The sequence below is a fragment of the Pectinophora gossypiella genome, chromosome 26 (assembly GCF_024362695.1).
Source record: "Pectinophora gossypiella chromosome 26, ilPecGoss1.1, whole genome shotgun sequence".
In the NCBI taxonomy this organism is placed as follows: Eukaryota; Metazoa; Arthropoda; class Insecta; order Lepidoptera; family Gelechiidae; genus Pectinophora; species Pectinophora gossypiella.
In genome coordinates, this window is record NC_065429.1 from 5,798,123 (window position 1) to 5,822,790 (window position 24,668).

Sequence of the window (24,668 nt, forward strand, 5' to 3'; positions counted from 1 at the left end):
ATAAGGATTGCGATGTTAACCGATACACATTCGCAAAAGTTTACGGAAATGCAATTCAAATGGTGAAAGATCAAATGAAAAAACCGTAGTATGTCTAAAGTTTTGGTTCTTAAAAAATAAACAATGAGTAGGTAGTTGTTCTAAAAATATCCTACTTCCGCAATCTCGTCTGTGACTGCTGTTGCAAAACTGGGTGAAATGTTGTCTGCAGAATATGTTTCAAAAACGTTTTCTTTTTAAACATGTAGTAATGGACTAATTGTGCATATAAGAAACTGTAAACTAAATAAAATGTGGTGTCATAAACTGTGTTGCAGGTTCTAAACACTCCAAATTATTTTATTGCAAAATTTGCACACAACACCAGCGAAATCCTATCACAATGTAATTTTTGTACAAAATATTTTTATGATACACCTGTGTTGCACGGCTTTTATATACAGAAAATAATAAATGCTGAAAATCGTGAGTGATAGATTGGCATGCTTTTTGTAAAATTTATTTGCTTTTGTACTTAATCGAACTTTAGTCTGATAAAGAATATTTTGGTAAAATTATTGATTTTATGAGTATCGATTATTAAAGAATTTTAATAGCTATAGTTCAAGGTCTTTACTTGCTGTCGAATGATGTCACTACTGTTATTATGCGGCGTCTTCGCTTATCACGTTTTAGAATATGGCATATTTATTTTTTGTTTGTTAACTGTATTTAATCGATATATTTCCATGGAATCAAAATCAATAAACTACAACACTATTATTTAAAAATAACTTTCGTAATTCCGTTCAAAAATTTACTCATTCAATATGATCCGGCTAATTTGCATGGCTTTACTTTATAGACGTTCGTCTCTCAAAAACGCATGTCGTAAATAGGGATCGATGATATTTTGTGTATTTTTAATTTATTAACGTAATATTCATAATTGTTACATTGGTAGTACCTATTTGAAGTCAAGATACTTGTCAATCTGTCATATTCGTATTTTTATTTATTTTATTCTATACGTTTTTTGGCGGGAGGCGGGAACGGGACAGTTGCTTTCTTCATTGAATAATCTAAATAATTAATACGAAGTGGTGTTTTGTGGTTAATGATCGCATTAAGTTAGTCGGAAGACATTCGCGAGTGTTATTATATTGGAGTATTCAATAAACAAAGTGTATCTGCCTATTTTCGCTTCGTGTCAGGAAGCCGCTTCATAACTCAAAAGTTTATGCGGACTTTTGAGTTAATTCGTTTGGGGTTCGGAGTAGGAGTCTACTCCGAGGGTGGGGGCTTAGGTTTCATCATCATCACCTTTCATCATTTCATTAATCATCAAGAAAAAAAATACGTCAGACATGGCTGTATGGGCATAGTTCCCTTTGCCTTACCCTTCGGGGAAAACCAAACCAAAAAAAAAAAAAATTTTATTCTATACATTGCAATCACAAGTATTTCGATTTAAAATTGCTTTAAAGTTGTGATATTGTATTGAATTTGAGACATAATTTCCGATAATTTACCCAACGTAAGTGTTTTAAAACTTGATTATTGTGAAGTGTTTCTTATCATTTGTTATCGCGACATAAAAAAAATCAATTTTAACCAGTGTTTATTGTGTTTACTGTAATAACAAGTTAACTTATTGCTTTTAAATCCATTATTGCCCTTTATTTTGTTAAATTAATGTGGATGTATAACGAAATTCAGAGCGCAAAAAGAGCGCATATAAATGCGATAATGGAGCATTTATCATCCCCCGCGCGGTTTAAATTGACTAATCATGTTTAACAAGATTTGTAACGCCTCATAGTTCATAAATTGCGCGTCATATAAACTACAGTCGCTTTAGTCTTTGTGTTTTTAGTGGCAGTAGCATGAAAGTAAAGTCAGTAGTATTATAAAATATGATGATGATGATGATAATCAGGGACTTTCCAGGCTACATTCCCCTAAAAATATATATGGTGCTGTATAGAGTTGCCTTTGTTTAACATTCTCATTTAATGAATAACAGACATTATGTCTTCGTTTAGCCTTATTACACCCAGGCACAACGCATCTTCAACTAAATAATTAAGTTTTCTTAGGAAATAAGCATAATCAAAACAAAAAGTATAGGTAACTCTAGGAGATTCCAATCCCGTCAATCTCGGGATCTCGTTCTATTATGCTTCGGGATGGATCCCGAAAAATTAGATGAGATCCCGTGAGATCAGGATTGCATTCCCTACTGCTATCATATTGGATCTCTTTCTCCAAGCAAGAACTATACATAGACTTTCTTTCCTCATAGATGTGTGGGCCAAGTAGCGTAAGCAGAGGTCATGGAAGAGGCAGCGTGGTTGGTGGGCCGCTCCGTCTCTGAGGGCTCAGCGCGGCCTGGCTTCGGCACCATGACCTACACCGAAGATAGGCTTGCTGGTATGTTGTCTTTTTGTGTTTATTTTTCTATTAATTTTTCCTGTCATAACAAAATATTTTATTCAAATTATGAATTAATTCCGAATTTTTTTGATCCGGAGGTCCATGTCGAAATCACTTTGTGAGACTGACCTTTGTTTGCTAAGGACTTTGCAGGCTTGAATCACGTGATTGTCCAAAAAGTAAGATGATTCCGTGCTTCGGAGGGCACGTTAAGTCGTTGGTCCCGGCTAGTGGCCGTAAAAACACCCCCACCAACTACGTAAATGAAATCCACGCCGGCTTCGTCACAAATTTTATGCCTGTCGATTACCTGTCCCTTTCGTTTTCGGCGGATAAGAAAATGACAGGTATAACTTCAAATAAAATTAGATGGTATGTACTGGAATCAGCACCATTGCTTAACTTGATTGTGGCTATCTTCACTTCATTAACTGAATAAATGAAATCAGGCACAGAAGGCGCGGGCGAGCCGGGATCCGCGTCGGCGAGCGGCCCGCCTGACAACCCACCTGACAACGAGAGCGGCGAGCTGCTGGACGGCGGCGACGCATCCGCCCTCGAGCAGTTCCACGAACAGGCGCTCAGGCAGGTGAGGGACCCAGAAATCACGAGGTAGCTACATCGCGGAACCTGTCATAGTCAACACCAGAGCAATCTGCGCCTACGCCGCGTGAAATGCAAACCCGAAAATAAAGTTTGGAAACATAGATCACCATCATTATTATCATTGTGATAATTGCCATCACTATCATAGTTACCACCATCATAATAATTACCTTCAGTATCGTAATTATCATCACCACTATCATAATTACCATCACTATCATAATAACCATCACCGGCATAATTACCTATATCCGAGCCAGTAACAAAGACGTCTTCAAAATAATAAGATGCACAAAAAAGAGTACACTCTACATGACTTAATCCAAGATGTAACAACAACGCTTTCACTGACAGGCGGGTTGTGGGCTATCCCAAGTGCGGGTGGTGGTGGCATGTGGTCTGGCGGTGGCCGGCGCTTCACTGGAGCTCTCAGCCATACCCTTCATACTGCCGTCTGCTGAGATCGAGCTCTGCATACTGCCGCATGAAAAGAATTGGCTCGGTGAGTGAAGATATCAAAATATCATACACATTTGTAATGCATTTGGTTATCTACCTAAACGGTTACGTTGTCTTACACTGCAAATGTTGTGTGCACCTATAATTGGTATATGTAACAGTGTAATTCCTGATGAAACTTTTATTTTATTTAATGTTTTATTAAACCGTAAGCTAGATTGTAATATTATGAAGCATATACTTTATTCTAATTCTTTATTTAAATAAAAAAAATATAAAAGCCCTACTCAGAATACGTCCTTTTCCTTTTTAAAAAGGAAGCTGAAAATATGACGTTACTGCCATAAAAATAAGTGATACAAAAAAGTATATGAAAATCCAATATGCATGTTTACTTTTTAATATTTTGTCAACATGGCAAAAGACAACTTTTTTTTATTTATTTCAAAAATTAAGTGCAAACAGTGATTATGCTAACTAGCATCGTTAAACCATGGTTTGTGTCGGTGCTAGGTATCTACGATGTCCGTCTTACATTATACATAGATAAGTAGGTAACAAAAACCTGTGGGTAAGCAATAGGTAAACAAACATTTTGTGCAGTTTGTGTCTAGGCTACGCATCGATGACGTTTCTATATCCAAGTTTGCTAAATATTACTAGTGATATATAAAGGATAAAGAACTAAAATTATACTGCACTGTAGGTGTAGTAACCGTAGGCTTGTACGATAAATCACTATACACATAGAGTTGATATTGATGTCTGATGTTATGGACAACCATCAAGTTTAGGTAAATATGCCTCCAAAAATCCGACCTGTACTTACGATAGTTCCTTTAAAAAAAATAGCCATGCCATGTGAAAATGCTCTCATTTTTCTCGTCCCATTATAGTGCTAATCAGCTTAGTGGGCGGCGCGCTGGGCGGTGCGTTCTGGGGCTCGCTGGGTGGGCGGCTGGGGGCGCGGCGAGCGCTGCTGTCGGCGCTCGCCGTCAATGCGGTATTCGCCGCCGTCGCCGCCTTCATGCCCACCTACGGCACCTTCATGATGGCCAGGTCAGTGGACCATCACTCGCCTAGTTAGCATCACGATAAGATACAATTTCCGACGCGATTATAAACCCCGTCACAAATAACATCACCATCATAAATACCATGATCGTTGTAATTAATATCGCCATCATAATTACCATCACTGTAACAATGAATACCGCGTTCATAGTTACCATCGAACGTCTTCATTATCATCATAATTACCTTTGATAATCATACTTAATTATAAAGTTGAAATTTCGTAAATATTTGAAAGTAACTATTCGATTGACTTGATCATTTCTAAAGAAGACTGACCATGATATGATAATAAAATATTTAAAAAGAAAAAGCCTATCGTGTAGGTTTAATATTTCATCTTGCGATGGGTGTACATCTGACTATCCCAATGGAGAATAACTCAAATATCATAGACTGGCTTAGTTTTCTAGATAAGTTGTTTATCTCATGATCGAGTGTGACACACATGTCCCGCGCCAGGTTCAGCTCGGCGCTGGGGTCGGGCGGCGTGGTGCCGTCGTCGTACACGTACGTGGGCGCCATGTCCCCGCGCGGGTCCCGCGGGCGCGCGCTGGCGGCGCTGCCGGCGGCGGCGGGCGCGGGCTGCCTGGCCGCCGCCGCGCTGGCCCGCGCCGCGCTGCCACTCACCGGCGCCTCCACGCTCACGCAGAACAACGACCACTTCAGCGCCTGGCACCGGTGAGATACACCTTTTTAAATAACGATTAACTTTTCCTTTTTTTACATTTTATTTCTTTTCTTTATCTCGACTGTTTTTGCGGCGAATATCGTACTCGGGACAGATTTACGAAACGCTGTTTATTTTGTTATTCACTTAGTCATTTATCCATGTTTGCTGTTGTAACTTAGGACCACTACAGCGACTGGCACCGGTGAGATATACATATCTTCTCAAATGTCACCATTATCCCGTTTTTCACAGGGTCCGCTTACCTAAACTGAAGATTTGACAGGTGTCCGGTTTTTCACAGAAGTGACTGTCTATCTTAACCTTCCAACCCGCGATGGGAAAACCAGACCAATAAAGACTAGGTCACATACCACCGAAAATACATTTGAAATTGCAAATGATTGCCGCTTCTGTCAAAAACGGGACCTGTAAAATCTTCAGATTAGGTAAGCGGACCCTGTGAAAAACGGGATAACGCTCGGCGGATGATGACGTTCGATTAAAAAGTGTAAATCTATACTCTATACTAATATTATAAAAAGGAAAGATTTGTATTTTTGTTTGTATTGAATAAATTCAAATTTTGTATCGATCGCCATCGACTCGCAAAGAAGAAGAATTCAAAAAATACTGGACTGAAAATCTGGACTGGACTCAAAATATCTTTCACCATTAGAATGCTACATTATCCCTGAGTACCCTGAGTAACATAGGATATGTTTATTACTAGAAAAAATAGGAATCTCCTCTAAAATTTACACTTTAAAAATACATGTCCACCCGTGCGAAGTCGGGAAGGAGTATATAAATGACATAATTTTTTACAGATACTTGCTTCTATGCACGCTACCGATCCTGGCTTCACTGGTCAGTCTTATCTGGACACAGGAGTCGCCGAGGTTCCTTCTCGAAGTGGGGCGAGAAGTCGACGCGATGACAGTTTATCAGGTAAGTCGCCCAAAAGCAAAACACAGTAACCCACATTTGTAAAATTTTACAGGACAAGCTGATATGTGAGTTTTTGCTGTTTTATGAGTACAAAGTGTTAGTGACCATAACCAATACTGATTCAGTACATGATTCTGTCGCAAAAGTATGGAACTGAAAATAATGAAAAAAAAGTTACATTTTTCCATGAGTTTTTCGACAGAAAATTCCGCTTGATATTAACTCAGATTCACGGTCTGAACTAACACAGTACGGTGTCACTAACACCCTGTATTAATTCTGTCTTAACCTCCCAAGGCCGAGATTTCCAGACACAATAGTTAAACAATGGAGTTTGGATTTTAAAAGGACATTCGGTCTTATGACGACCACACCCTGGACACTTCATACAGAAATCTCATTCGTACTGTGTGCCGTTTAACTGCCGTTTAGACTAAAGTAAGATCCAGAGGAGCGGTATATTGGTGCGGGGCAGAGAGTTACCGTTCTAAGTAATATAATAATAATCTTTATTTCAGACACAGGTCCATATAAAACGTATACACAAATACTAGTTGGGTATCATACAATAAAATAATACAATTAAAAATTAAAAGGAGAATGGGCGAATCTGGTCCAAGAACCTCCACTGATGAGACTTATATGTAATGAAAGCTTATGCTTTCTCTATGAATCTGGCAAAGTTCTATCAGATTCTGTCCCGGGGTTCTTTTTTTACGGCCATGTTTGTCCTGGCTAAAAATGTGATAAAATACAGCGGGAGCTAAAGTCGGCTCAAGATTTGTTGCTGGATAACTAAGTCTACATAAATAATTATGTATCATATTGTATATCATTTTAAAGAGGATCTTTTCCAGAATCTGAAACATAAAAAAAAAAAACAAAAAAAAATCTTTTTGTAAGCGAATTATAGTCAATTTATATCTGCAGCGCCATTGTTTCTCGGTAGCTAAGTTCAAGTTTCATGCCTTTTACCCCTTCCAAAAGTATCTTATCGATTTTTTTGTATATTCTTTCCGGAATTTGATCTGAGTGATAATAACAAGAAAAATAAATAGACACCTCTCCGATAGAGGCCGCGTAAGCTATGGACCTATTGCAAGATAACGTACTCAAAGGCTAGTCATTATAATCCAACAGACGTAACATGATTAGAATGCGGGAGGACGCAAATGTAGTATGTTTTCTTTCACCACAATCTTGTTTTATTAATCCAGGCTTATATCTTGTATTATAAACAATGCCGAATGGTACAACAAACGTATCGTAAACGTAAGGTTGCCTGGTAGTAATTGCTACCTTGGCAACAAAGCCGCCTTTTGCACCAGTTATTGCCTGAACTTGTTTAATAAATGTGTTTCTTTTGTATACAATAGAGTCATTGTATTGCATCTTGATTAGAATGACTTATTTCTTGTTTCTCTCGTACTAAGCTGTATACTGTTAGTGTTAAAGAGACACATATTTCGTCTCTTTCGCATAAGGCGATGTACTACATTTCCGTCCCGCCGCATTCTAATCATGTTACGTCTGTTGGATTATAATGACTAGCCTTTGAGTACGTTATCTTGCAATAGGTCCATAGCTTACGCGGCCTCTATCGGAATGGTATCTATTTTATTTCTTGTTGTTGTCACTTGTCAGGTTAAGAATGCAATATCAGAAGAAGGAAAAAATGATTGGGCTTCTTTGGAAAGGTTGGAAGGCGCGAAACTCGTACGTAGCTGCTGAGAAAAATGGTGCTACGGACGTGCGTTGGCTAAAAGTCGCTTACATACTTAATGCATTTTTTTATTTGTGTTTCTGATTCTGATAACCTTCCCCTTTAAAATTGATATACATTATGATATATAATTATGTATATAGACTTAGTTAAATAGTTTTTCGATAACAAATCCTGAGGTGATTTTGCAGTCCACTATTGTACACTCAGGACAAACATGGCCGTAAAAAAACCCTAGGACAGAGTTTGATAGAACTTTGCCAGAATCATAGGACATGTATAAGCTATCATTACATGCAAGTCTCACCAGTGGAGGTTCCAAGTTGCTGATAAGCTTATATGCAATACCGCAATGACTTGCTAATGATGACGATTTCTTGCAAAAGGCAATAGCTTAGGCGGTCTCTATCGGAGAGGTGTCTATTTATTTTTCTTGTTATTATCACTCAGATCAAATTCCGGAAGCAATATACAAAAAAATCGGTAAGATACTTTTGGAAGGGGTAAAGGGCATGAAACTTGAACTTAGCTACCGAGAAACAATGGCGCTGCAGATATAAATTGACTATAATTCGCTTACAAAAAGATTTTTTTTTGTTTTTTTTTTATGTTTCGGATTCTGGAAAAGATCCTCTTTAAAATGATATACAATATGATACATAATTATTTATGTAGACTTAGTTATCCAGCAACAAATCTTGAGTCGATTTTAGCTCCCACTGTATTTTATCACATTTTTAGCCAGGACAAACATGGCCGTAAAAAAAGAACCCCGGGACAGAATCTGATAGAACTTTGCCAGAATCATAGGGAAAGCATAAGCTTTCATTACATATAAGTCTCATCAGTGGAGGTTCTTGGACCAAGTTTCATACAAAAGTGCCCATTGTCATTTGGATACAAGTCTTAACCACTTCTTATACATAAGGGATGACCAGGACATGCCAGATTGCTCAGTAACAATCGAGTTCTCGGATGTACGGATATTATTCTGTCTATGCTACGACTTAAAAAGAAAACTTGATCTAATAATATTCAAATAAATATATATATTTTAATAATATTTTATAATATTCTTGTTAAGATACTTTTTGTAATTATTTCTTTTTTATTTTGGTTCAATAAAGTGTATTTGTATTGTATTGTATTCCTTCAATTTCAGAACATCCACAGCGGCAATCAGATCCGTTTCTGCGGGAAGGCGAACGTGGCGGCCGCTAACAGCCGCGCGCCGACATACCACCTCGGCGAACTCTCCCTGCCGGGCAAGCGACGACCGCCTGTCCGGTGCAATAGCGTCGAGATGGTGAGTACTCCACGAGTATGCAAAGCTACATCGATGGCACTTTAATCGTTGGAACCTAACCTATCCAACCACTTTATTTAGAAAGATAGAAATGTTAGTTCCTAAAGAAAAAAAAGAAAAAAAAAGTAAGCAATTAAAAAAAAGATTAAAGGAACGAAGGAAGAAAGTATAGGTGGGGGGTAGTAGTAGGAGGAGGGAGGTAGTATGCAAATAAAGAATATTGAATATTGAAGAACGCTACAAATAGCATAAAACACAATATTTAACATGTGGGCGGACCCAACTAGTTGACCAGCTAGTTCCGCCCGTAAGCAACAGATGGCGCCACATTCAATAATGCAGTCCTGAAACGCGATATTGAAGTTTACACAGCGAGATGCATATATACAACATCTGGCATGACTCAAATGGATTGTTGATCCCTAGTCACACTACCAACTTGTGACTAGCGGGGTACTATGCTCAGTTCGGTACCCCGAACCCATCCTTAGGCGGAAGGACACCCTCGCCGCCAAAAATACTATGCCTGTCATATCCGAGATAAAAACTATCCTATGTTCTATCTTCATGCCAAATTTCATGTATATCGGTTCTGCGTTTTTAGTGACGTGGCGGTAATGGTGATGATGTTGACGGTAATGATGATGATGCCCGTAACTATGATGATGATGGTAATTATGAAGCTCTAACATGAAATTTTTTGTATTACAGTTCTGGGTGACGATATTCCAGCTGTTTTCAACCACATATCGTCGTACCACGCTCTGTCTCGGCGGTATACTGCTATTTACCACAGCCCTACAGGTAATTATAACGAAAAACAAAGAAAATTAATGTAATTCAGATAAGTGCCCACCTCAGACCGTAAACCACTGAGTTCGACTTTGAGTTTGAAATCATGTTTGTATTTTTGATATTCAAATCAAATCAAAATCAAATCAAATTTACTTAATATAAAATAACTGTAAAAAAGAAAAAAGAAGAAAAGTAGTAAAGAACAAAAATACATAGCTAAAGTTATAAAGTATATATTTACCATCGTCGCACCGCCCCACCGCCGCCGTACCGCGCCTGCGCACCACAACCTGCGCCCGCGCGCCTCTTCCCGCTGGTTCCCTACATGGCCAGTTGTCATCCAGTGCCCGTTGTAACCATTGTTTTGTATTGTCAAGAGTTATTATAATCGTTTTGAAAACTTATTTTTGGAGTTATTTAATAACCCAGCAAATAGGAAGGTACTTAACAGGACCAATCCTTTAATTTCCAGTTCTACCTGTCATCCTATGTACCATCGACAGTCATAAACACTTCGAGTGACCTCTTCGAGGCGTCCAAGATAATAATAGAGAATACAACGTACCACAACGAACATTATAACAGGACGTTGGAGAATGTCCATTATAGCAATGTCAGCTTCACTAACTGCACCTTCAGGTAAGTTTTTTAGTGGTTTTTATTGTTTTCAAATGTCACCAGTGTAATGTCATCGGTAACGATTGAACGGGACCTGAATTCAAAAATATCTTTATTCAGTAGGTGACATAGTTACACTTTGAATCGTCAACTTTTACACAACGAACGTCTCATCCGCCTAAAACTTCTGCAGCTTCTCACAACCTGTATAGCCGGGGAAAAGAAGCTGCAAGAAAAGCCTCGGCACAGGGCCCTAGACGTTCTTTATAAAAAAAAAAACATTAAAAAATTGTTATACAATGGAGTGATTTAGGTGCCTAATATCAGTTCTCTGGCAGTTAATCCCATGCATTCATATCTTTTAAATAATCACTAACCTTATAATAACCTTTTTTGCCAAGTTTCTGTTTAACTACTGTAAACCCGCGGTTTGTCAAGTCGGGGCAGGCGTGTTAACCATTACACACTAGTCCTGCTCCTGTCCATTCGAAATAAAACCCACACGAGAAAAGATAAATATACTACAACGTTAGCTTCTACCAGTTGCATTCATATGCAACAGATGGCGCCACATTCAATAATGCAATGTGTTTATTTCATGATCATCATCATCATAGTTACCATCACCAGTATCATATTTACCATTATCATAATTATCATACTGCTTGCCAGTATAATATTTTAGCCAACTGCGGTAAATACAAGTTAAGTGTTTGACCCCTTATGTATGTGTACACTTTGATACCATGTCACATTAACTTTTTTGAGAAATTAAACGTTAAGACTCATTAAATGTCAAATATGATAGTGCGACAGGGTTCTAAAGTGGGTACATGATATTGTTCATGACTGTATGTTCCGTCTAAACTTCTGAACTGCTTATCAAATATAACAAATGAGGTGTCGCTAGAAGCGTCTTGATCGTCTTGGTTGTGTGAAGTTTCAACGTTTTCTATTACAGAGACATGCTACTGTCCCACGTGGCGTTCAGGAATTGCTCGTTCTATGATGTCGCCTTCCTCAATATCAAGACATCATACACTTTCTTCGGGGGATGTCTGTTTGTAAACAGCACGTGAGTAAACTGTTTGACCTTTTCCTTAAGAGCTTCATACGGGAATAGATCTTATAACCGTAGAATAAAAAATGTATAAAACCCGGCATAGCGTTCAGCGTTCGAATCCAGCACAGGCCTAAACCAATGATTGTCGAGTTTGTTTTCGAATTCATGTTTGAATCATAAATGATTATCACGTGCTCAACGGTGAAGGAACACATCGTGAGGAAACCCACATTCCCGAGAAATGCTTTTTCGGAGGTATCTGACCTAACCTGTATTGGGCTGGTTTTTCCTTCGCGGGATGGAAGGTCAGACAGGCAGTCGCTTCTGTAAAAAACCGGACCTGTCAAATCTTTAGGTTAGGTAAGCGACCCTGTGAACCCCGGTGGGAATTAGGCGTGAGTTTATGTATGTCCTGGCCTTTTTTGGTGAGCTGCGGCACCCATATACCTTTATGTTTTCCAACTAAATATGTGTATATTTTAATGTGTTAAATGTATGTGTCGTAGGTTTTACCTAAATAAACTTTTTTATTATTTATTTTTTGTATGTATATTATTTGTCGACAGTATAATAGACACAGACATGGAGCTGGGCCGCGAGCTGGACGAGTGGTGCGTGTTCAACTCCACAGTGCTGCGCGGCATGCAGCGCGGATGCAGCAGACATGCAGATCTGACGTCGAGGCTGCACCCGCTCGCCGCTGAACAGGTATACATATTTATTTATTTATAAAACGGTACACCAACAGCTTATATAATAAAACATTAAATAAAATAAAAGTTACATTAGAAATTAGACTTGTTACATAAGCCAATTATAGGTGTACACAACATTTCCATTTGTCGTAAAATCAGACAGAGGGACTCGGACAATATCTTCCCGGACATGTCGTAAAAACCGACAGAGGGATTCTGACAATTGTTTTGGGCAATAGGCCGATTCCTTGTCATTGTCACCATAAGGTTCATCATATCCATCTTAAACCTTCGTATCAACAGTGGCTGCAGGTTGTCTTTGAGTTTATGTATTATAATTACCATCGTCATCATCTTTACCGCCATCGTCATAATTACCAGCACCATCATAATTACCATTACTATCATCTAGACCGGCATCATCACAATTACCAAGATCGTCGTAATTGCCATCATCGTCATCTTTATCTCCGTCGTTCCCTCACTGTTAAGGATCGCACACTTGGTACTGTTATATGCTGCGTGGACCGCTCTCTACATGCTGCCACCCGCCATCATCTTCAGGGTGTCAGACCACCTCGTAGGTGCCGCGTAGGTGGTGCTTTGCTTCTCCAGACCGTGTTTTGGGGACCGCATAATATGTCCATCATCATCATAATTACCATCACCACCATCTTAACCGGCATCATCACAATTTCCAAGATCGTCATAATTACCACCATCATCATAATTACCAGCATTATCATAATTACCATCATCATAAAAAAATAAATACTTACCACCAACATTAATCAACAACACTGTCACCGTCGGACCACCAGTAAAAATGAGTATTTTTTTTTCAGAGTTACGTAGCACACGCCATGCTGGCAGCAGCTGTGTTAGCGCTTCTACCACAAAAACTGAGACCGATGGGTGAGTTAGGATCTGTTTCCATTAATCTTATCAGTATTATACAGGGTGTTAGTGACATTGTAACGAAAACTTTGAGGGATGATTCAGGCCATGATTCTGAGTTGATATCAAGTGGAAAAGTATAGAATTGAAAATAACTTAAAAAGCTAAAAAATATCATTAATTTTGCGACGGAAAAATTCCACTTGATATTAACTCAGAATCATGGTCTGAAATAGTCTGAATCATCCCCCTCAGTATTCGTTACAATGTCACTAATACCCTGTCTATTTATTTAAATCCATAATGGCCCCGATTCCTGCAGACACCTCCTAATTTTACTTTAAGTTATACCTGTCATTTTCTTATCCGCCGAAAAGGGAAGGAACATTAAGATTGACAGCTGTTAATTTTAAAACAAATGAGCGAATGAATGGTCAATAATTTTAAGAGGTTAGCCCGATGCCCGTAATGTATGCCCGTAAAACCTTAACCCCTTACACCCTATGTTCGTTCCAGTGGCGTTGTGCGGCGTGTGTGTGCTGCTATCTCCGTCTATCTACCTGGCGAAGAGCGAGACGGCGCTATACATAGTGGAGGCTGTATACCGGGTGTTCCTCACTCTAATATACTTCACAGTCGGCTACGAGGTCGTTGAACACTACCCTGCTAATGTCAGGTAGGTAAAATCATGAGCAATATCATGTACCCACTTTAGAACCCTGTCGCACTATCATATTTGACATTTAATGAGACTTACGGTTTAATTTGTCAAAAAAGTTAATGTGACATGGTTTCAAAGTGTATACATATTTAAACTCTTTATTGTACACAATAATTAAATTAATGACAAAAAAAAATAGGTACGAAAGGCTGACTTATCTCTAAAAGAGATCACTTCCAGCCAACCCCGCATGGTGTGAGAGGTCAATAAAATCATACATAGAACATAACTTAGATTGTTTTAAATTTACGCGGTTATTATCATAATTAAAACACATAATAACGGGTTCTTACCGCGTTTGTAATAGGGATATGAGACTCCCGATATTTCGACACTGTTGCAAGTGCCATGATCACGAGTGAGATTGGAGTGGAGTAGGTAGATCCATAACTTTTTACGGGCAGACATATCTGTCTACCCTCTTTCTTTGCCGCTTATTTATGTATTTGAAATCGGAATGTTCGGAACCATCTGAACTCGCACAATTATCAAGTATGTGGAATCCAGTAGTAGGTGTTGTAAAAAGCTTAAAACGGCCTGATGCGGTGACAAAACGGAAGGACACAGTGAGTGCGGATTGTCGTAGTGAGTTTTGTGCGAGTTTTTAAATCATCGAATCAATAAAAAAACACTAAAATTTTCATGAATTTTCCAACAGGAAATTAATTCCACTTGATATCAACTCAACTCTGAGGAGCTCGGTGGCGCAGCGGTAAACGCGCTCGGTTTGCGATTGTTGAAGTAAAGCAACTTTCGCAGAGGCTGGTAATAGGATGGGTGACCACAAAAAAAAAAAAGTTTTCATCTCGAGCTCCTCCGTGCTTCGGAAGGCACGTTAAGCCGTTGGTCCCGGCTGCATTAGCAGTCGTTAATAACCACCAATCCGCACTGGGCCCGCGTGGTGGTTTAAGGCCCGATCTCCCTATCCATCCATAGGGAAGGCCCGTGCCCCAGCAGTGGGGACGTAATGGGCTGATGATGATGATATCAACTCAGATTCATGGTCTGAATGATTCCGATCATTATTCGTTAGTGTCACTAACACCCTGTATAAGTACGGACAGGTAGCCATACGGGTACGTCTGGGTGTCAGTGACATGGTAACGAATACTGAGTCGAATTCCCGTTATGCTGATTATGTATATTTTATTTTCAGGACGACAGCGCACGGGCTGATGCTGAGCATATCGTACGCGGGCGGCGCCCTGGTGCGCGGGCTGGGCAACGGCGGCACCATCGTCAGCACCGTCACGTGCGCCGCGCTGGCCGCCGCCGCCACCGGCCTCGCCGTGCGGGCGCGGTAGGCAACCAGTGAGTTCATTACATAATTAGTTCCGCCCATACAACACAGATGCCGCTTATCGTTGCGGTTACATAATAATTAACCTGCCTTGCGAAGCAAGCTTCTTCCAGATCCATTGAAAGGATATATCTTTCTTTTCAGATTTCTTCGACGCTCTCAAGAGTGATAAGTATTTTTCTTTTTACACGGCGACATTCTGTGAACAGCAACTTCACATCATTCATTGTAAAAAAAAAGACATTAGATTAAGAAATTATACATAAACAGCCTATATACTGCTGGATACAGGCCTGCCCTCAATCAACCGGAGGGGGTATGGAGCATACTCCACCATACTCCACTGCGGGTTGGCATATATGTATAAAGGTATAGTTACATTTTTGCAAATACATTGATAATGTACATGTGATACATTGATGTGTCTTGCCAGATTAATACCAAAGGTCGTAACATAGGGTAACTAATATACCACGCAGGAGCGGATCAAAAATAAATTAAATAAAAATGAAAAAATAAAATGAAATTGAATTGAAATTGATCCAGCTTTTATATCGGGGGTCTCACCAGCAGTATATGCTTAACGTGCCTTCCGAAGCACGGATCATTTTAATTTCGGATTCACCAGGACACCAGGGTTGATGAGGTTGGTAATTCACCTCACAACCCACAGGATACACTATCTCTAAAACGTGCAAAGCCACAAGTAATCAAAGAAAATAAACAGACAACTTTCAGTAATTCTTAATATGAAGTCCATGGGCTGATGTCGGTTTTAACGACACGCCCGCTTCAAAAGATATTCTGTCAAATAAATTGCATATGAACGAAGCAATAAATAACTCAATTTAAAGCAATGATACTAATATCAAAATGATAATAACATTTAAAATAATGACATTATTTACCTGAATGCGACAATGTTTATAATGACTGGCTTTCCAGGTTACGCGCCCCTAAAAAAATACAGAAGGCGCTGTTCAGGTTAAACAAGATAACTACCTATTTTCTTATCACTCGGGTACATAATTAGTCAAAAATATAATCTAATTGTAGAGGCATAGATAAAAATTAACGTTCCTTGATATTTGAATCAGATACGGTATAGAATTATGTTGCTACCTATATTGCTTCTCTATATTTTGATCAGAATAATAATGGGTGGAAGATGTAATTGTGCCTGGGTGTAAAATCAAGGGTCATCATTATAAACCTCTGTGGTCCAGTGGTTGAGCGTTGGACTCACGATCCGGAGGCCCCGGGTTCGAATCCCGGTGGGGACATATCACAAAATTCACTTTGTGATCCCTAGTTTGGTTAGGACATTACAGGCTGATCACCTGACTGTCCGAAAGTAAGATGATCCGTGCTTCGGAAGGCACGTTAAGCCGTTGGTCCCGGTTACTACTTACTGATGTAAGTAAGTAGTCGTTACATGAGCTATGTCAGGGGCCTTTGGCGGCTCAATAGTAACCCTGACACCAGGGTTGATGAGGCAAGTATTCCACCTCACAACCCACACGATAAGAAGAAGATCATTATAAACCCAAAAAAAAAAACAAAGATAAAAGATGCATATGTCTGAAAAAGGTTAAACGAAGGCGTTATATAACGCCATCTATTTTTATATTAAAAACAAAAAAATGTGACGGTGCTGTATAGAGTTGCCTTCGCTTAGCCTTCTAATTTCATGGATAACAGACATATGCATCTTTTATCTTTGTTTTTGGGTATAAATGATGACCCATCCAGCACAACACATCATCCACCCATTATTATTCTGATCAAAATAAAGAGAAGCAATGTAGGTAGCAACACAATTCTATACCGTTTCTGATCCAAATATCAAGCAATATTTATTTTTATGTATCACTAATTTAAGAGCCACGCTCTTGTCCGTGTAGCATTCTCCGTGCTACTTTTTTAGGGAAAAATAGGGCAGTGGTTTCCCTCTTGCCTTCCGCCCAAATTTTTATTAATGCCTCGGTCATGTTTTTTTTTTTTTTTTTTTTTTTTTAATAATTATGGTACCCCCAGCAATGAGATAATGACTAATTATCACGTCGGAGTTGCAGAGCGCCCTCTATATTGTGTTTTGGGGAACTTGCCCTGGGAAGTTCCTTATTATATGATGGATGAGATGTAATTTAATGTAAATAAATTATTATTAATAATTAATTATTATAGCTATAGTTAAATTTATATAAACAGCTACCCGATGAGTTTATTTAGAATTTGACGTATAAAAAGGCTACATTGAAGCATTAGGGCTAATTTTAACATAAGTAACTGTCATTGCGCACTTACTTTTACAGGCGCAAATGTCAAACGCTTCTTTTAAGACGAATAGCTCCAATGTGGCCGCTTTCGGAATAACGGCCACATTTTGGCAATTCATCTAAATAGCAATATTGCTATTTGACATTTGTTGAAATTAAGTATTTACATTCTTTAGGTGAATAGCTTCAATGTGGCCTTTATAATAGACCATGTGTTCATTTTAGTTTCACAAAAGCATATTAAAGGGATATTTTAAGGTTGTTGAGGTTGGTAAATTTCGGATAATCCAGTGATTCAGCCTGTAATATCCGAACGAACGACAGACTCACTTATTTTCGATAATGTCTCCATCGGGAATCGAACCCGGGCCTCCAGATCGTGAGTCCAAAGCTCCATCTAGACTAGTGAGCTAGATTTCATACTCGAAACTTAAATAAGCTTTTGTGAAATAAATGTTGCCATATATAGAATTATAATTATTTTTCCTTGCCAACACTAAAATAACTGATTGACATAAATATATGGAAACTTCACGCCTAGCACGCCAACGGCGCGAGTAGAGCAAGTGAATGTCAAAGCGCGAGTTGTCAAATTTGACAGACGAGTTAAGGTTCCTCGATCCTCGTTCACGCGTCGACTTGCTCGCGACTTGAATATGGAAAGTGCGTCACACAATTTCACACTAATGAAGTTAAAAACTATCAATTTTCTCATTTATTTTTCATGGCTCTTCTTTAGGCAATATACAATAACTAGCTTTTGCCCGCGACTTCGTCCGCGTGGAAGGATTTTCCCGCTAATTCCCGTTCCCATGGGAATTTCGGGAATTCCGTTCTTAGTGCACCTCTACGGTACCTAAGCTACGTCCCTTCCAAATTTCAAGTACCTACGTTTAGCCGTTTAGGCTGTGCGTTGATATGTCAGTCAGTGAGTCAGTCAGTTTCTCCTTTTATATATTTAGATAAGATGTTTCCTTTGGAGTGTGACGTCTTGAAAAAATCACGGATGGTTCGGTAGACGCGTGTACCAAAGACCTTATTTTATGTCGCGTCGCGCTTACATAGCGTGCTAGGCCTGAAGTTAGATAACTAGAAAATACATACAGAAACACACATGTAATCCTTAATAGCCTAGGCGGTAATCAAAAGGGAACTTGCAGCCGCTTGATACGAATCCCCTGAGTTGGATAAAAGGATCTACATGATAATATAAACTCACGACTTTATCCCAATTGGGGTAGTCAGAGGTACATTCATCGCAGGATGAACTAAGTACCCACACCTCACCGAGCTTTCTGTTAGACCAACGCGATAGTCACCCACGATGGCAGTATATAATTTCTTCCATATATTTCACGTCACAAATAAAATGATTAAATAGTTATTATTATTAAAATTAAATAATTATTATTATCATAAAGTACAGGCGCTTTAAGGCTGAACATATCTTAGAAAAACGTCGAGAAATGGTTGTAACTGACATTCTTTTTTTATAATAGTGATAAATTTAAATCCTAGAGTGTGCTATAGTATAATTTATTATAGTATAGTAAATACGTTAGTCTAGAATATTGTAAAGGAAACTTAACTATTTTAAACCGAACTCTGAAGAAAAATTAAAAAAAAAAACCCCTTCTTCTAATTACCATAATGTGGAAAATATTAGTACTGGTACTAACATAACATAAGCTCACGACTATATCCCAATTGGGGTGGCCAGAGGTACATCGCAAAATGAACTAACTACCCACACCTCGAGCTTTCTGTTAGACCGACACAGACTTAATTCTAATTAGTTCGACAGTTCTCAAGCTAGGTCTATTATGAGAGCACTATTTTTAGTACTATCAACTTTAGTTGGGCTTTACAACTATACATAAAAAAAAATATTCCTTGTACCCGCATGAAAGCAATCTCCTTTCTTTGTGAAATCCAAATAAACCATAGACATAAATCCTGGACAACACTGGACTTCAATTATCTATGTTCGTATTCGTGTGTCATCAATTGTCTATGTTTGGATCATCGAATTTAGTGATCTAAATCCCGAGCTGGGATTCGCATCCGTGACACTACTATGTAAATCACGCGTTCTCCGAAGATAGATTATTTTTTTAATTTTTTTTCCAGGTTTGGTTTAAATTATTTAAATCCTAACGTCATTTATAGCATAAACATGCGTTAGTGTTGCCATATATTTAATTTCGAGTGATGCCATCATAGACTGCTTAATTTAAAAAGACATTTCTATTCCCTACGAATTATTTTTATTTTAAAATTACCATATCTTTATTTTAGTGAATTATATTATTGTAGAATTATTATATTATATTAAAACGATTTTTCCTATACTTTATTACGCTATTATAGAAATGAATTAGTTATACAGGGTGTTAGTGACATCGTAACGAAAACTTTGAGGGGTGGTTCAGGCCATGATTCTGAGTTGATATCAAGTAGAAATTTCCGTCGCAAAAGTATGGATTGGAAAATAATTAAAAAGAAAAGAAAAATTTTCATGAATTTTTTGACACGAAACTCCACTTGATATCAACTCAGAATCATGGTCTGAACCACCCCCCTCAGTATTCGTTACGGTGTCACTAACACCCATACCTACTTATATGGCTACCGTATGTACTTGTACGGGGTGTAAGTGTCATCGTAACGAATACTGAGAGGGATGATTCATCAGATTATTCTGAGTTAATATCAAGTGGAATTTTCCTTCGCAAAAGTATAGAATTGAAAATAATTTTAAAAAACTAAAAAAAAATCATGAATTTTGCGACGGAAAATTCCACTTGATTTTAACTCAGAATCATGGTCTGAATCAACCCCCTTAGTATTCGTTACGATGTCACTAACACCCAGTATAAAGTTAGTATACTATTTACTCTGTACTGTGTATAGTGCTGTAAATGGGTATGAGCATAGACTAAAGAATAAAACTACGTATAGGACAGTAACTCCTCCCCGCACCAATTCAGAGACCTCACTCCCTCTGGGTCTTTAGTCACACCCTGGACACTTCATACAAAAATTTCATTCTGTGCGCCGCCTTTTGCGCACGTGCGAACGAGACAGACATTTCGCGCGCTCTCCCTTACTCCTTATCGCATTACGGCCATTTAGACTCAAGTAAGACCCAGAGGGGGTGAGGTTGGCCCCCGATACGAACTGGGGGGTTAAAAAGGCCACACCGAAGCAATTCATCTATAAGAAGCAATATTGCAATTTGACATTTGCGCATATAAAAGTAAAAAAGTAAGTGCGCAATGCAAACAAATGTCAAATAGCAGTATTGCTTTTTTAGATGAATTGCTTTGGTGTGGCCTTTTTAACCCCTCTGGTGCGGGGATGTACCGTTCTGTACGCATTATTCTTTATTCTATGCCCTAACACCCGTATTCTTAAGATGTTCCCTCGACTCGTCCTCTACTCGACTCGGCGTCAAATCAAATCAATATTTTTTTGGTCACTGAGCATTTTGGTATTTTAAATTGACATTTATGTCCTTCTTCAGAACTTTACTCACTGGAGTCGAGCATATCATACTGCCAACATACTCCAGCAAACTCCAGCTAAGGTTGTGGCGCCGTCTAAAAATACCTATTTTGAGCTGAGTTCGAGGAAGACCTGGAGGTCGCCTCAACTGAGAACGGAGTCGAGAAAGATTGGAGAATATCTTGGAATACGAGTACTAGCCATCGTCTCCTGCAACTTTTTAGCAGCTATAAAACTAAAACAAAATATCAATATGACCCACCTGAGACGACTATCTGAAATTAATTTATTAGTCGATTTCACTTGCTATTTTTTGTTTAGAAGTAATGGTTATTTTATTCCAAAAAATACATCTTTAGATAAAAAATATGTATTCATAATTTGTAATAATGAATACGGTTCTGTAAATGTACCACACACTGAATAACTTTAACTGCGAAGGTTTTGTCAAGACTATAGACAGACATACATACCACAAACATAGGTTGCCTGGAAGAGATTTCCACTTGGCAAGAAGGCCGCCTCACTCTTCCTGCTTCTCTTTCGTTTTGGAATTGTTCACGTAGGTAATTTATAAATAAAAACACGCTTGTAAACCCTAATGGGGTAGGCAGAATCACACCAAATCGCTATAATTATTATAGAAACAATAGAGTTTATGTTTAAAGCTATTTTCCGCGTTCATTTTTACCAACTCGCAATATTTCGCATATCATCGCAAGATGTATCTTGGTCGCAAAATGTAAATTTAGCAAAATATCCCGTTTGCATTTGCAACACTTTAGGAATGGGGACATAGAAAAATATGTTTTAAATTATAAAAGCGAAACCTGCAGCCACCATTTAACCCTTATTTTTTTATCATAAGAGTTTGCATTTGACACCATTATCCCTCTTAAAAAAGGAAGATCCCCCTAGCAAAATATCCCTTTTGCGACTACGATACATTATGCGAAAATGTTGAAATGAAATTATGTTAAAGTTATTGAAGTGTGCCAATGGCGCCGGCAGAATAATTAATTTTAGCCGGGTCAAAACGGCCACATTGAAGCAACTCGTCTAAAAAGCAATATTGCTATTTGACATTTGTTGTCATTGCGCACTTATTTTTATATGCGCAAATGTCAAACAGTACCTAATATTGCTTTTTAGATGAGTTGCTTCAATGTGGCCTTTTTAACCCCCCAGAAGGTTTTAGCAAAGTAGAGACTGATTGTAACCAGAGTCGGGTGCCTGTAAATAATGTGTGGGAATAAATATGTTGACATTTGCAATATCATAGTGCGTTTTATTTATTTATTGAACTACCCTCAAACTATAAGTACAATCAAAGAGCAAAAGTTCAGTCACCGAGCCCAGCGAATTATTTGTAAATAGTAGTGAAATAATAAACTATTTGTTGTCATAATTATTAAATTTATGTTTTTGTAGATGTTTTTGGTCTATTACAGAAACGATATGTAACCAGGAGGTCTTAAGTGCAACTAGTTTATTTATTACTTTGCAAGAAACTGATTGGACTTTTGCACCTTTTCGTACATATCAACTGATGCGAGTAACCGAGCAGAAGTGCAGTTCCTTGTGAGGTGCTGTGCTTTATTTTTAATAAGCCGTAAAACAACTCCACAAATCCGCATTGTAGCAGTGTGGTGGAGTATGCTCTATACCCCGTCAGGGTGATTGATTGGAGGCCTGTGCCCAGCAACAGGGCGTATACAAGGTGTTAGTGACAATATAACGAAGACTGAGGAATAATTCAGCTCACGATTCCGAGTTGATATATAGTGGAATTTTCCGTGGCAACCGTATGAAACTGATAATATGTAAAAAAAAACAAAACATGAATTCAGCGACGGAAAATTTCACTTCAACTCAGAAACGTGCTAAATCATCCCTCAAAGTTTTGGTTATGTTGTCACTAACACCCATGAATGCATTTACAACACGGGCTTCATGTCGAAGCTGTGGGCTAACCGTCCATGAAGTTACCGATCAGTATACCCTCATCTCAAGATAAAGATCTGCGTACTTAGTATTCTCACTATGAAAGAGCATTATCATGATACAATCTCGATTTACAACGAAATAGGGGACCAATCGAAAGTATAAACCAACTATAAATACTCTTTCGAAAACTTGAAGTTTATCAGTCAGTTGCAAACCTTTCTAGTGCTACACGTCAAAAAAAGTCAACTTTCGCGCTGTTTTTGTTCAAAACGTTCAAAAAGTTTACATTCGCGCTTTTTTTTTAAAGTTACCGTCATAGTTGACAGTTATTTTTCTTAAATTTAGAAAATGAAGTTGCTCGTGCTATTCTGCCTGTTTTATTTCTTATTTGAAATCCGCGGGTCTTTTATAAAGCCAAATAATATTCCGAGGGTTGGTCGTAGCAATGAGGCGGATGGACCGTTCGATCAGAATTCAATGGGCTACGTTATCAAAACGATTCCTAATAAAAACATACCCCGTATGGGTAGAAGGAATTACGATTCGGTAAGTGAAATGCTCTTAATAAAACCTTCTCCTGTGAAATGACGGGAGATTTGAGACCAGCAATGAGTCATAGTTTTGTTCATTATTAAAATAAATTGTTCCTCTTTTTATAGGAAAATAGCTTTGATATACCGAAACTGTATCAAGTACCTGTCGAAAGTGAAGTATACAGAGGTAAGTACATATACGATTTACATAAATATACTTAAAGTTCTTATATTTTATTATATCGCCGCCTCGTAGAGAAAACTATGTAAACGCCTTTTTTAAAAAACAATCAGATGTGTTTTTTTGTTAACAAAACCGCCGGCTAAGTAGTTAATGCCATTTGCAGCAATGGGTAAATGGGTAATAGGTCAAGTAAAAAAAAGTTAACGAAACCTTGCAATGGTCAAGTTAGTTTCAATCTAAGTCAATTTGTAGTCTAGCCTTAAAAAGTAATCGAGGTTTGTTCACATCTGAGTGTGATTTTTTTAAATGGCTTTTATGTGGTTTTCTATTTATAGCGACGAAAATATAAAACAGCAAGCCAAAATAGCAAGTTGTTGCTGCTTTAATATTTTGTAGTAAATAAGGAAAAGCATAAAACTACTTTAGGATAATCACATTAGAACTAAAAGTTGTAGGTCTGTATTAAGTTGCCAAAAAAAAAGTTGAAAATATCTTTACATAACATTTTTATTTATTTTGTTTTGTAGATGAGGGACAATTAGAAGCTTATTATGGAAACCAGTACGAAAACTTAAAAAGATAATAAAGCTTCAAAATAAAGCTCGTCAGCAAGTCTAAACCACGGTGATGCATTTTGTAAAAGGACTCATTTCTCATTAATATATTATTGAAGGCATATCATCTTGTTGTTTTATTTTTATGATTTTCTAATAATTATTCACGCAAACTTTTGTTTGTAATATGAGTTTCTAAAGTAATAAAACAGATAAGACTACCGATAATATAGTTCTCCTTTTCTCAAAATCTTCTTAGCGCAAAAACTGTTCTAAACAAACGCAACTACTGTGCACAACTGTCAATGCCAAATTATTACGCTAACAAATCAAAATGTCACGTTTCAACATGTCTGTCTCTTTCGTTCATT

At 38.1% G+C, this 24,668-nt stretch overlaps 2 protein-coding genes across 4 annotated transcripts; both read left to right on the forward strand.

Moving 5' to 3' along the window:
• The first annotated feature begins 202 nt into the window (after nucleotides 1-202).
• LOC126378383 (synaptic vesicle glycoprotein 2A-like) lies at nucleotides 203-17,304 on the forward strand. 3 transcript variants are annotated; one of them, XM_050026694.1, is made up of 16 exons: nucleotides 203-317; nucleotides 2,285-2,412; nucleotides 2,865-3,004; nucleotides 3,376-3,523; nucleotides 4,377-4,539; nucleotides 5,017-5,235; nucleotides 6,055-6,175; nucleotides 9,061-9,204; nucleotides 9,916-10,008; nucleotides 10,472-10,638; nucleotides 11,579-11,692; nucleotides 12,247-12,388; nucleotides 13,221-13,290; nucleotides 13,789-13,948; nucleotides 15,150-15,304; nucleotides 15,438-17,304. In XM_050026694.1, the coding sequence occupies exons 2-15, from the start codon at nucleotides 2,316-2,318 to the stop codon at nucleotides 15,295-15,297; spliced, it is 1,926 nt and encodes a 641-aa protein (XP_049882651.1). In that variant the 5' UTR covers nucleotides 203-317; nucleotides 2,285-2,315; the 3' UTR covers nucleotides 15,298-15,304; nucleotides 15,438-17,304. The 3 variants fall into 3 exon arrangements, with proteins under 3 accessions (XP_049882651.1, XP_049882653.1, XP_049882652.1); XM_050026696.1 differs by having other exon boundaries at nucleotides 299-384; XM_050026695.1 differs by lacking the exon at nucleotides 203-317 and adding an exon at nucleotides 1,413-1,516.
• A 5,755-nt stretch (nucleotides 17,305-23,059) lies between these two features.
• On the forward strand, nucleotides 23,060-24,424 carry LOC126378555 (uncharacterized). Its single transcript, XM_050026996.1, has 3 exons — nucleotides 23,060-23,572; nucleotides 23,686-23,746; nucleotides 24,271-24,424. The coding sequence occupies exons 1-3, from the start codon at nucleotides 23,375-23,377 to the stop codon at nucleotides 24,324-24,326; spliced, it is 315 nt and encodes a 104-aa protein (XP_049882953.1). The 5' UTR covers nucleotides 23,060-23,374; the 3' UTR covers nucleotides 24,327-24,424.
• Nucleotides 24,425-24,668: the final 244 nt, after the last annotated feature.